Source organism: Pyrus communis, chromosome 9 (assembly GCF_041283825.1).
Source record: "Pyrus communis isolate YQ-2024b chromosome 9, ASM4128382v1, whole genome shotgun sequence".
Taxonomy (NCBI): Eukaryota; Viridiplantae; Streptophyta; class Magnoliopsida; order Rosales; family Rosaceae; genus Pyrus; species Pyrus communis.
In genome coordinates this window covers 12,821,855-12,839,660 of record NC_142573.1, presented here as the reverse complement: position 1 = coordinate 12,839,660, position 17,806 = coordinate 12,821,855, and the positions used below count along the sequence as shown (strand labels likewise).

General features: G+C 35.6%; 1 protein-coding gene across 2 annotated transcripts; it reads right to left on the bottom strand.

Moving 5' to 3' along the window:
• Nucleotides 1–13,210: 13,210 nt before the first annotated feature.
• Nucleotides 13,211–17,572, bottom strand: LOC137739591 (Metallo-hydrolase/oxidoreductase superfamily protein). Of its 2 annotated transcripts, XM_068479213.2 has the most exons (12): nucleotides 17,308–17,572; nucleotides 16,547–16,668; nucleotides 16,304–16,416; nucleotides 15,508–15,549; nucleotides 14,910–14,965; nucleotides 14,648–14,724; nucleotides 14,394–14,513; nucleotides 14,110–14,186; nucleotides 13,925–13,988; nucleotides 13,750–13,800; nucleotides 13,629–13,677; nucleotides 13,211–13,509 (listed from the first exon to the last, which is right to left on the bottom strand). In XM_068479213.2, the coding sequence occupies exons 1-12, from the start codon at nucleotides 17,459–17,461 to the stop codon at nucleotides 13,385–13,387; spliced, it is 1,050 nt and encodes a 349-aa protein (XP_068335314.2). In that variant the 5' UTR covers nucleotides 17,462–17,572; the 3' UTR covers nucleotides 13,211–13,384. The 2 variants fall into 2 exon arrangements, with proteins under 2 accessions (XP_068335314.2, XP_088556585.1); XM_088700459.1 differs by lacking the exons at nucleotides 16,304–16,416; nucleotides 16,547–16,668; nucleotides 17,308–17,572 and adding an exon at nucleotides 15,837–16,007.
• Between the last annotated feature and the right edge of the window lie 234 nt (nucleotides 17,573–17,806).

The window sequence follows — 17,806 nt, the reverse complement described above, 5'->3', positions numbered from 1 at the left end:
AAACATATTGAGCAAAAAAAAAAACTTGCGTGTGACGAAAGAATTCGTCGCGCAAGAATACTTAACGCGACGAATAATTGTTGTCGGCGTAAAGTCAGTGTGGGGTAATTTTATTTGGCGCGAAAAAACTTGCGCGATGAAAGGGCTTTTGCGCAACCAATTGTTCATCGCACAAGTTCCAATCAGCTATTACCATTTAAAGCAGGTGAATCAGAGGACATTTACTACAGATATTTGTGCGACAAAGCCTTCGTCGTGCAAAGATCCTAACTTCGCTATATTATGCGCTTCTACTGTCCTTATTCTTCACAATTCTGTTATCCTTATTCTTCACAATTCTGTTCGTGCTGAGATGGTAGATAAAAACAACAATACGATGTGCGCGACGCCAACCTGAATGATTTGAGAGAGCATTTTGAGTTTGCTCATGCGATTGTTGTAGCTATGGGTAATAATTGCCCCATTGCTAAGTGGCGTTCTTGGAAAGATGTGCCTGGGAATGTGAAGAAGGCTGTGATGGATGAACTATTGGTAAGTATATTGTTGATGGATCAATAATGAAGTTTGTGAAATTTTTAGTTATACGTTGGAATTAATTATTTGCATATGTGTGTAACAGTGTAAGTATGTTTTTGATGATGAACTGAAAGAACAATTGATGAAGTTGCTGGAGGATGCGTTGGAGGGAGGTTACAATCGGTGGTGTTATGAGGTCTTGTGGAATGGAGCAGGATCATCCAAATAGTAGTTTAAAATTTATGTTTTGTATGACAATATTTAAATTTCAGGTTTTTTATTTTATTTTATTTTTATTTTATTTTATAATTTATGTATTTGGACTTAATTAGGTTTCAATTCCTATTGGGTTTTATTTATTTATTGAGACCTAATGTAAGCACCCTAGCTATCCTCGGTTTATATGTGTTTTTAATCTTTAATGAATATCGTACTTATGCTTAAAATAATTGTATAGATTAAGCCATTAATTATTTGTAGAATAAATATTTAAGGTACTAACTATTTATAGAATAATATTTTAGGTATTAATTATTTATAGAATAAATATTTAAAGTATTAATTAATTTTAGAATAAATATTTTAGGTATTAATTAATTCGTCGCGTAAGATATTTTTGCACGACAAATCCATGAGTTTGTCGCGCAAAGCATGGTCGGACTGTGTTCAAACCTTCCAATTTATTGCGCATTTATGACACATTTTGCGCAACGAATATTTCGTCGCGCAAAGGTGTCATAGTGCTATATAATCAAGGTTTCAGAGGCGTAGTTTTCAAAATTTATTTTGTTTAAAAAAGAATGGTTGATTTTGGAGAAGGTTCTGTCAAAAAGAAAATTGTTGTGCGATTAGAAAGGTATAGACGGAAGCAAGTGCCATACTTCGAAGGCAAAAATTTGGCTGAGGCGTACGCTGAATTTAAGTATGACATTGGGAATTTGGTGCGGAGGGATTGTTCTGCCGATTTTGAGTTTTGGAAAAAGGTTCCTGAGGAGTTGAAGAAGTCCATGTTGGGAGAGTTATCGGTAAGTTTGTGGTAAATAATGAACAATTATTTTTGTTAAAACGTAATATTTTTTTAAATTACTAATTTATTGTTATTGGCATTAATGTAGGTTCATTGGGATGTTGATGAATCCGATGAGAAGCAACGGATTTATGTGGATGGGCTTTTCAAGCAGAGTTTCCGGTAGTGGAAGTTTGATGTGTTGCAGGCGAGGGAGGATTGAAGTTGATGAGAGTTTTATTTTATTTTTTTTAAATAAGATTTTGTGGACTTTATATTTAATTTAATGAATAAACATACGTTATGTGGATGAGTATTAATATTTGCATCAATTATAATTTCTATTTGGGATAGTAAATTAGTTTTGTTAATTAATTTAATGTTTAATTAGGTTTGAGTTTTTTATTTATAATAAAATAAAAATTTACAATACATACAAATAAAAAAGAAAAACATAAAAAAAAAACAATATATATATATGCATTGCGACGAAGATGCCATTTGAGCGACGAAGATGCCATTTGAGCGACGAAGACCTTTTTCGTCAAGCAAAGATATCTTACACGACGAATTACATGTTTCGTCGCACAAAATCGTTCGTCCTTTTTAATTTAGATTCAGCCATGTGCAGAGGCAAGCTGCAAAAAAATTGCAGATTGTGCCTCTACACGCATCCCTTCGATTTTGCTCAATCCGACATCCGTCATTTCCATTTTCACTCAATTTCATCATCTAATAGTCCCTCCATCTTCTTCTCTAGGTTGATCGAGCTATCTCGGTGTGTCTGGTAAGCGTTTTTTGTCGTTACGGTAAAAATATTAATGTAAATTCATACTAACGCCATTAATTTCGTTGTCTATAGGGATATTGTGTGTGATTAGCGATTGGTGGAGAACGATTGAGAATGTATTTTCTTTGTTTTATTTTTTAAATATATAAAATTAATTAAATTATGTTGAACTTAGTTTGTTATGTTTATATTGTGTTATGAAATTATATTTATATTATGTTGTTAAATTTGTACATGATGTACAAATATGTGTTGTGATGTAGGGAGTTAATTGAAATTAACTTCGTACTTGTTTTTTATTTTTAGTAAAACTTAGTTTCCCGTTCGAGGATTAATTGGATTTCGCGCATGGATGCGAAAGTATGAATGTGATCCAATTAATTCTTGAATTGTCCCATTATTTGGACAGTTTGGGAATGCATAATTATAATGCGTAGTTTATGGTTGAAGGATTAGGTTTCGGTTGTGGAGATTTCGGTGTCATCTCTGTACGTTCTTCAGGTCGTACACCTAAAGAACTGTATCGAGATGCTGCCGAAATTCATCCACGTCGAAATCTAATCTGATGTAGCCATAAATTATGTGACATGACTATGCATTCCCGAATGGGATAGGGCCCTTATTAGAGAGGCATAAGGTGAAATTATCATTTTGTATGAAGTTGTTGTGGTTTTTGTATTGTTATTGTGGTTCCAGGAATTATGGACAAGACGTGGATATAGAACCCGAATAGATGCACGGACGAACACTTGGATGGAATCGAGGATTTTATTAATTGCACTTACACACAACCCGGGTGCAACTAGAATACAGTGTCCTTGTAGGAGGTGTAACAACACGTTAAGGGAGACAATTGAAAATGTTCGATTTCATTTAGTAAGGAATGGAATGATTGAGACATATAATACTTGGAACCATCATGGGAAACAATTAGACAATGCTTCGTCTTCAAACACTATAAGAGTGGATAATGTTGAACCTATTGTAGATCCTAATGAACAAGTCATGGATATTATAAATGATGCTTTTCCATTTGCATCGACAAACACCAATCAGGAAGGGGAAGATGATGTGCCTACACCAATGGACAGTGCAGAGTTCGAACAATATGAAAAACTATTAAAAAATGCCAATGAAGAGTTATACCCGGGGTGCGAGAGCTTTTCCGTTCTCACGGCCATTGTGGAACTAATGCACGGAAAAATAAAGTATCGTATGTCGAACTAGTGTTTTGATTACTTTTTGGGGGTTTTCAAGAGAATGCTTCTGAAGGACAATTGTTTTCCGAAAGACCATAGACATTCGCAAAAGGTGTTGAATGGTCTTGGATTGGGTTATGAAAAAATTCACGCTTGCAAAAACAATTGTATTTTATTCTACAAAGAGTATAAAACATTGGATAAATACCCTGTATGCAATGAGTCGAGGTTCAAAATGACATCTTAGAATAGAATGACTAATATCCCACAAAAAGTCATGCATTATCTGCCCCTGAAACCTAGGTTGAAGCGATTGTATATGTCAACGCATACTGCCACAGACATGAGATGGCATAAGGAAAAATGGGTAGACGAAGATGTGATGCGGCATCTTGCAGGATCCTCAGTTCCCCTAGTTTGCTGCTAATTCTCGTAACGTTAGATTGGGATTTGCCACTGACGAATTTAATCCGTTTGGGGTTTTAAACCAACACCACAGTACTTGGCCGATTTTCGTATTTCAGTATGATTTGCCGCCATGGAAATGTATGAAAAAAGAATACATGATGATGACTCTATTGATAACTGAGGATCCTGGTAGGTCAATCGATGTATACTTACGGCTGTTGATGGATGAGCTAAAAGATTTATGGACAGACGGTGTGTGCATATACGATAAATGTACTGGCAAGATGTTCACTTAGGGGCTGCAGTGATGTGGACTGTGAACGATTTCCCTGCATATGCAATGGTTTCCGGGTGGAGCACTAGGGGTTATATGGCATGCCTTGTATGTAACGAAGACGTAACATCTAGTTGGCACGCCGAAAAAGTTTGTTACCTTGGTCATCGAAGATATTTGCCTTGGGACCACGAGTGACGAGATAAGGATAAAGAGTTTGACGGCGATAATGGTCTGGTGTTCAGATTTTGGAGCTGCTTAACCATTTGGATTTTGCCCTTTTGGGGACTAATGTCAGTAGGACAAGACCACAAGTCTATGTTTTTTGAGCTCTCGTATTGGTCCAAACTAAAATTGAGACACAACCTCGATGTTATGCATGTTGAGAAAAATGTATCTGACACATTGGTTGGCACAATTCTAGATATTGATGGCAAGACAAAGGACACGATCAAAGCTTGTCTTGATTTGGAACAAATGGGAATACGACGAGGTTTATGGATGAACAGGGACAATGATAAATCTAGATGGGATCTTGCATTTTTTTTCAATGAAACTGAATGACAAGAAAGAATTTTTAAAGTTTTTATTGTCTGTAAAGTTTCCCGATGGGTATGCTTCAAATATCACACGTTACGTGAACGTTGACGGGGGTAAATTAGCTGGCCTAAAGAGTCATAATTGCCATGTGGTTCTATAATGCCTACTTCATGTGGGTATTCGACATCTCTTGCCAGCTGATGTAGTGAAACCAATTATGTTGTTGTCCAGTTTTTTTTCCTGCAATTGACGTCAAGAATGTTGCAAAAAACGGATGTTAATCAGTTGCGCCATGACATTGTGCAAGTTCTATGCAAGTTTGAGATGATATTTCCTCCAGCTTTCTTCACAAGTATGATACACGTGATGGTTCACTTACCAAATAAGGCATTACTTGCTGGACCAGTCAACTTTCGATGGATGAATCCAATAGAAAGGTATATATTCCTCATCTTTTTTATTAATCAATATTAAATATATTACGATTAGTAATATGTGTATTGTATCATTTTCTTTTGGTAGGCTTCTCAGAGACTTGAAGAAAAGTGTACAAAACAAAGCGAAGCCCGAATGATCCATTATACAAGCTTGGGTGGCATATGAGGCGCTTACATTTTGCGGAATGTATTTAAAGGATGTTGAGACAACTTTCAATCGTCCTCCTCGCAATAATGATGGGGGTGTGAGAAAGGAAAAACTTTCAGTTTTTGCCTAAATCGCTCGACCATTCAGAGATCAGATTTGTGGCGAGTTGTTTTCCAAGAATGACATAGAGGTAGCACATTGGTTCGTACTCAACAATTGTGACGAGACACTGTCATACCTAGACGAGCATGAAAATATGATGAAGCAGGCACATCTTTCACATTTGTATGCTAAGAAACACCGTGAATTGTTTCCGCAGTGGTTTCTCGAATATGTAAGTTTAAAGTGTTTTGAATTGGACATATATATTGTACCAATTAAGTTGCTCGAACTAACAAATTTAAATGTTTGTCTAATATTAGGTGAATCAACTGAAAGCATCAAATTCCCCCGTGTACAGTGAAGAGTTATATAACTTGGCGTTCGGACCAATTCGTGTTGAATTGTACTCGGGTTGCCATGTCAACAGTGTCAAGTTCTTAGCGAGTGCACGAGATGACAAGTTGTGTAGGCAAAACAACGGTGTTCATGTCCCCGTGGAAGGCAAAAGTACAGACATTGAATTCTATGGTAAACTAACAAGTGTCGTGCAATAGCTTTACAAAGACCGGTGCCAAGTGATCCTATTTAAGTGTCGATGGTTTGATACAAACCCAAATAGGCATGGAAGTGTGAAAAGAGATCATGGATTACTATCAGTGAACACTACAAAAACTTGGTACGATGATGACCCTTACATCTTAGCAACCATGGCAAAACAAATTGTGCCCTAAAACTGGGAGGGGTTGGAAAGTTGTTCAGACGATGGATCATAGGAACGGGTATGCTATACCAGAAAAAGACTGTACTGACAACGACATCGACAATGTTGCTGACCTACATCTTGAATCTTTGATGGAAAGTGGTGCGGAAACACTCTGAGATACTAATCTTATCCCAGAACCATTTTAGATAGAAGAAGTATCTTCAATCGAAGTATCGATTCAGTCAATCACAATTGACCTCGGTAATATTCCACGATACGATGGTTCAATGTGCACGACGATGGTGACGTACCTATCGATGATGAGGAATGGGACACTGAAAATGATGATAGCGACAAAAGTGAAAGTTATTATAGTTCGGATGAAGATTAAGGCAATTTATTTGTAACTTTTTTTTGTAAAACACATGAAATGGTTAATGCATTATATAGAGTGATGCATAACAATTTTTGGTCGCGCAAGCTAGGCTTGGCAATTCTTGACATGACCCGATAACCCGACATGACAACCAAAATATTAATTTTATAATTTTATAACCCTAAAAAAAATGCTATAATAATTATATATATTAATTTAAAAATTTTATACCCCTAAAAACTATAATAATTATATAATATATATATATATATATATATATTAAATTAAATTTAAAAAATTGGTGACCATTGGATCTGCTGAAATATACATTCCATTCAACTTCTTACGTGTTATACATACAAAATAAATAAATTTAAATCTATTTAATATATATATATATATACACACACCCCATTGAACTTGATGGGATACGCATTCTACGAAACTAATTTCAATGATCCAACCGTCAAACTTGTTTGTATATGGTTCAAGATCGCATATGCCAAAAATCGCAAAAAAAAAAAAAAAAAAAACATTCAGAGATCAAGTAACGGGACAAAATTTTTCGACGATTATAAATAAAAAATCACGGTTTAACGGTTATTTTAACTCCGATTTTGATGATTTTTTACAGCTACACTCCTTGACCCTATATGAATGCAATGAATGAATTCGATCTTCAATTTAAACTATTTACACTAGTGGATACTGCAAAATCTTATGTTATACTTAATGAAAGTATAAATAAACACCAAGTGTTAGTGAATCTATCTTTTTGATAAAATACGCCTTCTACGAAACTAATTTCATTGATCAACCGTCAAACTTGTTTGTATATGGTTTGAGATCGCATACACCAAAAATCGCAAAAAACAAACATTTAGAGATCAAGTAACGGGATAAAACTTTTCGATGGTTGTAAACAAAAAATCACGATTTAACGGTTATTTTAACTCCGATTTTGATGATTTTTTTTTTTTACAACTACACTCCTTGACCTTATATTAATACAATGAATGAATTCGATCTTCAATTTAAACTATTTATACTAGTGGATACCACAAAATCTTGTGTTATATTAATGAAAGTATAAATAAACTCTTAAGTGTAAGTCTATCTTTTAGATGGAATACACATTCTACGAAACTAATTTCAACGATCCAACCATCAACCTTGTTTGTCTATGGTTCAAGATCGCATACGCCAAAAATCACAAAAAATAAACATTCAGAGATCAAGTAACGGGACAAAACTTTTCGACGGTTATAAATGAAAAATCACGATTTAACGGTTATTCTAAATTTACGAGGGAATATTGCACGACGAATACATATATTTCGTCGCACAAAGTATATTTGCGTGATAAAATATATGTATTCGTCGCGCAAGTGTCTGAAATTTCAATTAAGGCGTTTTTTTTTCACAGAAATTTTTAAAAACTTGCGCGACAATTTTTTAGCCTTGCGAGACAAAGGCTTTGTCACGCAAGATTCTATATGTTAACCCCATCTCTCCTTCTTCCCTTCACTTCCCTCTTCCTTTTTCCCTGTGCGATACCCTTTGTATCTCTATCTATCTCTTTGTCCCTTTCTCCGATCGTCGCAACTTCATCTCCTAGAGGTAATTTCCTCTTCAGTTTTTATTTTCAATTTTCTTTATTTACAAATTGGGGGTTAGAATTAGGGTTTTTTTTTTTGTTGTTTTTCTTTTTCAAATTAGGGGTTAGAATTAGGGCAATCGAGTTAGATTTAGGGTTAGTAAATTGCAGGTTACATTTAGGTTCTTAAATTAGAGTTTTAGGGTTCTTAATTGGGGTTAGATTTAGGTCTTAAATTAGGGGAACGATTTTGGGCAGTGAGGTTAGATTAGGTTTTCTTAAATTGGGAGTTAGATTTAGGGTGCTTCACTGGGGGTTAGATTAGGGTTCTTAAATTAGGGGTTTTATAATTTCAAGTAAAGGGTTAGAATTAGGGCCTTGTCTCGTCCTTGATTGAATTTTTCTTATTACCATGCAACTAATTCAGTGTATTGAGAAATAATGGAACTAAATCAACTTACCACTATCTTTAGCTTTGTTCCTTGGTTTTCCAAGTGGGGTTTTTGCTACTTTGCTGTTGAATTTTGGAATTTTTCTTATTAAATTATTGCACATTTGTAAATGATTGTAAACAAGATGAGGTTTGAGAAGCCAATGTTTCCTACAGATACGATTAGTTTGAATAAAGTATCTATCTTGCCATATTGCTAATTTGAGAGTTTTGCTTTTTGTTTTGGATTTCCTTCATGTTGAAGTTTATTTGGAATTGAAAATTTTCTGCAGTTAAAAAATTAAGTGGCACTCAAAACAATCTGTCTAAGATGGGATCCTTGACCTTTGTTGATTTGTGGAATATTTTGAATCATCAAGTTGTTTTTTTGAAGGTTCAACCATCTCCCTTCTTTTTCTCAATGTAATTAAAAGGTTGCCGGTTTAGGTTGTGCTTCAATCTCAATTCCCATGTATATTTTTTTGGCTGAATTTGGATATATTTGAGAAACAGGGGGAGACAGAGTCGGATGACATTTCTTGTTTTTCTCTTTTGATGTATGCATTGTATATGTTCTACAGAAACCTTTGCGTAGGTCTGTATGACTGTAAACTTGAATTTTCGACATGTAATTTTGTATCCTAAACAATTTTGGTAAGTGTTCACATTGCACTTGGGGCATACTTATAATATAAATACATGATCACCATCCTTACGTGCTAATTAAGCAAATACTAAGAACTAAATGGATGCCTTAATGACTTCTCCTAAGATGCTCTTCTCCTTTACTGTTCTTACTCTTTTGATATCCATTTCTCCTCCATCTTGCTCTGCTATTAAAGACGATCATGGCATTGATGTGCTGATATGTCTATTTATATCCAATAGTCATATGATTTCTATATGTAATGTGGATGTTTAAAGAGACTGAGAATCACACTATGTGGTCCTTTTTCTCATTACTACTTGTGAAACTATTAAGTAATTATGTTGCTTAGTACATACACACACATCGCACACACATAACTTACACACACACACACACACACACACACACTCATATAGTACATGGAAAATTAGCATACATCAACGCGCACACACACACACCCAAAATCAGCATATATACATGGACACACACACAGACAGTACATACACACACCCACACACACAGAGCACCTACATACAGACGGACGCATAAACTCATAGGCTATGATTTTGCCTCTAACTACTCCTTTATGCTAGTTTCTTCTTATAAGTTATGATTGATGGGTCTATATCCTATCTGAATTGATTAGTTTGTGTATAGTATATCAGTTTTAAGTTTTGTTTCTGCCAAACTTGAATTGGGTTTAGAATTAAGGTTTTTAAATTTTGTTTTAAATTTAAGTTGATATTATTAGCACGTGTACGATAAGTTAAATCTTTGTGTACGAAACAAATTGATTTCCAATTTTGTAGATGTCTCACCTCATTAGAACCTGGAGGTTGGTGACTTCTACACCTAGTTTGACAACTACACCTACTATTGCCGCCACTACTCCGGCAGAGATGGACCATAGGCTAGCCAATCCAGTTGGTTTTCCAATCCCACAAGTACAGGCATCGTCGACTTAGTGTTACCTGTTAGCGCCCGACGTACTCACCAGCACCCCTACACTACGGACCAGATGTCGTCATCGGGATCCACAACTAATGCCTCGGGTACACGGCCAAGTATACAATCCTAATTCACTCCCTCATTCTCATGTTAACTTAGTTTTGTTATTTTAGATTCAATTTGTTATGTCATGTAAGGATTAAAAAGTTGTCATCGTTCCTAACCTTTTATTAAACTGTTGTGATCATTGTGCTAGATACGTATATTGTTTATGTTATTTTCAGGGTTTTGGGAAATGTTTTAATTATAGGGGAGGTTATGCCGAAATTTTAGTAGGATTTTTTATTAGTTTTGGGTTAATGATTTTTTTCTTCATCTCTTTGCAACGAAGAAAAATACCCGGGGACCTTATTGGTAATTGAAGACGGCGAAGGTCACCCGGGTGACCAACGGTCGTATCCTAATCGGATATGATGAGTGACATCGGGCAACACCAACAGTGGAGTAGCATAGTGCATTAGCCCACGACGCAGGGCATATCGTGCGGACCTTTTGCCCTATGTTGTGGAAGTCTTGGAAGGCGATGCCGAAGGAGACGAAGAACAGGGTGCGCGATCAATTGTCCGTAAGTAGCATTGCCTTTTTAATGCTTTTCATGTAAAATTTATATATTTATATTTATTACTGTCTTTTACTACTAATACTTTCAAAATATTTGTTACATTGCAGAGAAACTACAATTTGGAGGACATGGACGGGGACATGTTTTGTGTACCTCAATTGGCTCTTCTCCGAACGCTACAAGCAGTGGAAGAGTGACCTGCACCAATGTTTCCAGCAGTTTGATGATTTGCAGGTTGCTCTCGAGGAGGGTGATCCAAAGGAGTTGGAGGACCGACAAGTTAGTTGGGTTTGGCTTTGCGATCATTTTTAGGAGCCAACCTATATGGTGTGTTTTTAATTACGACTTCTTTCATTTTACCTTTTTTAATTTTTACTAATATTTATTTTTTTTAATTTTCTTTAAGTATTACAACTAATACATTTATTTTTTGTATAACAGAAGAAGGCGAAGGCGAACAAGATCAATCGGGAGAAGAATACTCTTCTCCACCATTCAGGTTTGAGGCCTTTCTCCTATAGGATGGAGGCACGACGGAAGGTATATATTACAACTTTCATTTCCAATTTTAAAATGTCGCTAATAATTTTTTTTTTCGTACTAACATTTTCCTTATCTTTTTCGATTTTAGGAGGGTTCAAATTTTCCCGAGATCGACGTCTTTGCTGACGTTTATGTTCGGCCTAAGAATGAGTTGACCGAGTTCCTTCATGTAAGTAATTTCTTATGCTTTAAACATTTATACTAATTATTTCAAATTGTTTTCTATTAATAATCTGTGTCTTTTTTCCCCAGGCGACTATGGTGGAGAAGAGGCAATTGGTGCTTCAGGAGTCCGCCTCCCAGCTTCCCTCAGACACGCTGATCCAGTCTGTGGATCCCCTTGAGAATACAGGGTTTCAAATCGTCACAGAGACGTTGGACCAGACTTTCAGTCGGAGGCCAGGGACATATTATTAGGGGATGGGAAATGCTACGCGGCGGGAGAGTGGAGCCTCGTCATCCTCACAATCAAAGAGCTAGGTTACGGCTTTGACGCAGGAAGTTGCTGGGCTGAGGAGTGAGCTGGTATCGTACAAGTCTCAAATGTTAATGCTTGTACAAGCCCTCAGTTCTTCCGGAATACATCTCCCCGGTTTTTCTACACCATCGCCCTCACAGCCCTTCCACACCTAGCAAGCACAGCAATTAGGCCCGTCGACCTTCGACCTCGTCCCCAACCAGCAACAAGATTACTAAGCACCTCCGAACGACATGCCTATAGATTTTGCGGCTTTCTTTTCATAGTTTTGTTCTTGCTTTATTTTCAAACTTTATATTTGTACGTACATTTTTATTTATATTATAAATATTTTTTTTTTATTCATTAATTTGCTTCCTTCTTTTTTTTTTTTTTTTTTTTTGTCATTAGTATGAAATCTTTTTTTTTTTTTTCCTTTTATTCTATTTATTTTTATTATTAAAAATTACACTAGCATGACGATAACCGGTCGTTGTGCAAAATTAAGCATGTCTTATTTCTTTGTCGCGCATTACCACATGCCTCTTACATCTTTTGTCGTGCAAAATTTTTCGAGACAAACTAGTCACAAAATGCCCTTGTACCCGTTTATATCGTACGACGAAAACCTTTGTCCATATAACTTTAGCGCAACGACTAATAAAGAGTCGCGCAATTGTTTAGAGCCGTGACGAATTTGAAAATGTTCGTCGCGCAATGTCTTTTTTCATGACCTTTGTGCGACAAAATCTGTGCGATGATTTCCTAGTCACCATAGTTTTTGTGAGACCAAAGAATACTTTGCGCGACAAAATATCCCTCGTCGCGCGAATTGTTTATTTTAGTAGTGAGTGTTAATTACATGAAATCTACTGGGATTTGTGTTGGTGTACTACTGCCTGTGCTTTTTACTTTGTGCTTCTTGCGTGCAGTTTTTAACTGTGCTTGTTACCTGCTGACTTCAAGTATGATTAAATCATCTGAAATATATGAATTAGTTACAAAGTTGATGAAAAAAAATTGAAAAATTGGGCCTTCAATTGGGTTATGAATTTTTTTCCTTCAGATTTTGGCCCAAAAGAATGACCCAAAATAAAGTAGTAATTACTATTACCATACTATGCCAACCGAAGTATTTGGCACACCGAACTTCGGTAATACCGAAAGTTTGGCAAGTAATAGTAATTGATTTTGCGATACCAAAAGTTCAGTATGATAATTAGTATGAGAGTTTTAGTGCAGTAACCGTACCAAAACCATCCCTAGTTGGGGCAATTTCCCATAGAGTTTGTGTTGACCCTTGAGTTGACCATTGACTGCAATGAAATAAGAGTCACTTTTGTAATTATCCATGCATTTCCAATAACTTACAGGAAATTAGAGGACTTTAGATAATTTAAATTGTCGGAATGATCAAAATCAAATATCGTAACATCAATCAAATATTGATGACAAATCGGCAAAATTTTGAAAAATGACCATTAGTCTTATTGAATATTTGGCATCATGGAAAGCCAAAATGACTGCAAGATATAAACCACTGAAAAAGTTCAGTACATTGAGTGGCAATTGAATTGCAAAGCTCATGAGAGATCAAATGACATTTGAAATGAAAAGAAAAGTTAACCGTGAAGCCATTTTACGGCCAGAACGCTACTGGTACACGAAGTCCGTCATAGCTCAGTTGTACGTCAAGACCCTCTGTCTCCTTCCATTTCAAAAGATAATCGTTCACCTTTTCATGATCCATCAGATGCATCATACCTTCATCAGTGCAAGCCACGAAAAGAAGCAGAATTGTTAAATTTCTACGCATTCCTCGGTACTAATTATAACGGTAACACCTAACACCTGATCTTCAGCAAAAGGGGGCGAACACATACCAGTGAACAAAGTCTTTCTCGGTTGGATTTTCCGTACTTCCTCCAAAGCCTGAAAATGAAATAGATAAAACTTGAAGCTTACTGAAAATGAATTATTACAAGAAAGCACAAAATAGCTTACCCTTGGGAGTCCAAAATGCGTTGAAGAAGACCGATCTGGCCGTAAAGCATCCTGAACAAATTATTCGACATATCAACCCAGTCAGAAGAAAAGAGATGTCAGGTGTTTGTGAACGAAATAGAACAGAAATAAACAAATGTGTGGGTGCACGTTTGTGAGAATGAGGGGAAGGCACCAGAATAAGGAGTTCACAATCTTTCAGAAGTGGATAAGTTTCTTCAGGTATATCACTAACATCACTGTGAATGTAAACAAATGATTAGCAATTTAGTCGTGATGAACACTACAAAAGCGATCAAAGTAGAGGCATAAAAATAGCAAGCAATCAGTGACCTGCATTTGAGGGAATAGAAGCATTACCTTATATAACAAACATTACCAAAACGAAATCCAAGGGAACGATAACCCTGACCATGCCACACAGGTAAAGGGGTAAACTGGGAACACAGCATTGAAAAGAAAATATGAGTGCCAAGTCATACAATAGATTACTTTTAAGCCAAGTGACAATACCATCTACTAATATTTTACTGTTAAATTTCTACCAGTTTCTACATTAGACCCCAATCCTCTTGCATGTCCCCGTTAAAAAGCATGGTCTAAATTTCAGTTTGATACCAACCATAGTTGATATAAATTCTGACCTTCAAATCTTGTACTACAAATGGATCCTCACGTATGATATTAAATTGCAACTCAGAGACTGCAGCACCAGCAAGAACCGCACTTGTATCCACCAAATAATAATGAGTCTTTTTCATTACCTGCAAATAACTATCTCAGTATCATACACGTGGTGAGAATGGTAAAAATTAAGTGACTATGAAGACATGATTAAAGAAAGCATCAGTATATAACCCATTATTCAATGGAATACAAGAAAGGAAGATGCTTGGACCTCAAAATCACGCTGGGCAACATAGATCGGGATGCTGGGTTGGACATTGTTTGTCCAATCGCGAAGATCATCCAGACCTGGAGACATATAAATAGAGCCTCTGATTAATGTTAATATGTATATTAAAAGGAAAACAGGGAAATAGAAGAGAGAAAAAAAAAAAAAAAAAAAAAAAAAAAGAGAAAAAGAAGATTAAAAAGATCCAAAGCTAAGTTTGTTAACTGTTTAAATAACAACGTTAGAAAGTGTTCATGACAGAGACCTCCAATTGCATCAGCATGTGAATGAGTAATAATAACCGCATCAATTGTTCTTATCCTGACAGAAATACAACTAGTTACTACAAGGAAAATACCAGGCAATACACATATTAATGGAAGCACCACCTTTAAGTATATATGAAAGTCCTTGAATACAAAGATCCTTTAGAGAAAAGAAACCGAAGAAAAAACATAGTTTTGCCACTTTAACAGTCCAAAAAGAATACCTTGAATTATGTCCAAATGAATCCAAGGAACGTAGAAAAATCAAAGCTACAACAATGATGGGTGGACCCACATAACGTATTGTGCATATCTAGGGATACATGAGAGTGATTTTACAGTACAAAAACACTAAACGTTTCATATGGCACTAGAAATGACCAAGTTTGAAGCGGATATTGAGTCCAAATCAGTCCTCAATATCAACATCTGAAAGTTTCCTCATGCTGAAGTTTCCTTACATAACACACAATGTTAGTATCTAGATCTTCTAGCAACTAGTCCAGATAATTTAGAAGTGTCACATGAGATACGATTTGAGATCATGAACTCTTATATATGATAGCTTAAAGAAAAACAGTTGAAGCAATAACTAACCCATAGGCAGTAAACCATTGGAGAGCACTGTGGTAGAAAAACCTGTGAAACAAAAATAGAAATTCAACTTTCACCAACAAAGTGTCTAGAAGTTTATCATCGAAAATCTCAGTCATGTGTAACTTTTCTTTTTCCACGTTTAAAGTTTAAAGTTATAAATACGAAGAATTCTATTTGTATCTTCATTGTTAACAAGACAAAACGACAATGAAACCATTAAATCCATTTTTATCAACAGTCTCATATTATGTAATGTAAGAATTACCTTGACTAGAACTATAACTTTCATTTTAAAAGTATTATTGAGGTAAATTATCCATTAGCTTTACCAATATGGGAACCTCCCATCAACCTGCCTCATCAGGCTGCAAACAGGGTCCTATTTGATTGATCGATCTTTGCCTTGTGCAACAATACCTGTGCTCTGTTGTGCTAAACTTATCCAGAAAATATGGTTCTTGGATGACACACCCACTCATCAGCCTACATATTTTACTATCAACATACTGCATATGAGAAGCAGATAGTTACGTGGATTATCTTCCATGCCTATCAATGAACTTAGAAACATATTTAGGTTGACAAAAGTCTTACCTTTTGCAAGTCTTAGATTTAAACTATGAGTATTTGATACATATTTCTTGCCAAGAAATATTTGGTACACAACTGCAGAATTTAATATTTTTTATCCATAACCAACCACAACCATGAATTACAAATTTACGAGATAAAGAAGTAAAAGTACATTCTTAGGGTAACATGCGCACAATATGCATAAAATTGATATATCACTTACTTTCCAGCATCTATAAGAATGTTATAATTTCCAGAGGGTCTAGGATAACGAACAAGGATGCTTGTGTTGAGCCTCTTATTTTTATTCCCTGGTTCCACAGCTTTCAAGCAAACCTAAAAATGTAAACAAGCAACCATTTCCTTACTAATCGGATGCACATTTGATTAGAAACAAAGTAGTCAATGTAAATCTTTGGATAGGACATGCCAAAATTACTTAAGCACAGAGGTTTCATAACCATACCGCACATGTCTTTAAAGGATTTGTGAGGCAGCTGACTCGGGGAATTCCTTCACTAGTACCAGTACCTATAAATATGATTTCTGAATGCTCACAAGGTGAGCCAGCGGCCGTAGTTTCTGAATCTGTGGTTCATTACAAAGTTAGTACACAACAGAGTAGAGCTCATACAATCCACAAACGGAGAACATTCAAATTTGTCTATATAGTAACAAAGCCCACTAACTTTATATATTCATCACCGTGCCCCAAATGCCGAGCTACCTTCTTATAAATTAGAACTATTGTTTTGAGTACGCATATTTAAAACCAAAATATAACCCAATTAATCAAATTTGAACCATTTGTTTCCTTCATCCATTGATTCATTCAAGGCACATCACTGTATTTAAAACCAAAATATAACCCAATTAATCAAATTTGAACCATTTGTTTCCTTCATCCATTGATTCATTCAAGGCACATCAGTGTATATATCACAACTTCATTCAAAATTGCATACAAAAGTTTAGTTTCAAAGTTCAAACACAAGCTGCACAACTCAGTCCCTTATCTGTTAGCAAGCAATACAAGTAAAGTTTGGCGCCTAAAATCAATCCACAAAAATCATTCATACCTACAAAACATGAATACTGAACATCTATCGATTCAACGGATCAAGGGGCATTAGGATATCCATGGAATGCACAAAACCCAGAAAGAAAAAATGCAAAATATTGTAATCAGAGCAAGATAATTGACAAATCAGGGATGGCGGAGCTTACTAGATTGGAGGTAAGAGTTGAAAACTCGTCTGAAGGGAGAAAACCCATTTGCCGGAGCTTTGGTTGGAGGGCTGTGGAGTGAGAGCTGGCGTTTGTATGTTGCAAAGTAGCTCAGAGAAGGAGAAGGGCGAATGGTGCCCAAAAGTTGAACCATTTGCCAAAAGCCTCTGGAAATCTGTAAACAATTGGGGAAAGTGTCCTTTTATGATTACTCTCTTTCTACTTGGGGCTTCGCTAAAATTCTAGCCATGTTTGGTTGGTCGTGAACAATTAACTTTCTATTTGATTAAGGAATTAAAATCAAGGGGAAATTAGATTCTCATCTTTATTTTTTTAACTCCATTGATTAAAACTTTATTCTTTTTTAATTTTTTATCAAAATCATTTGGTTTTGATAAACGTCATTAATTATTTCAATAATAAAATACTTTAAATGTCAAGATAATTAAATTTTATTTCTAAATATATTCATTTAATGTTACAAACGTTACATTAAATG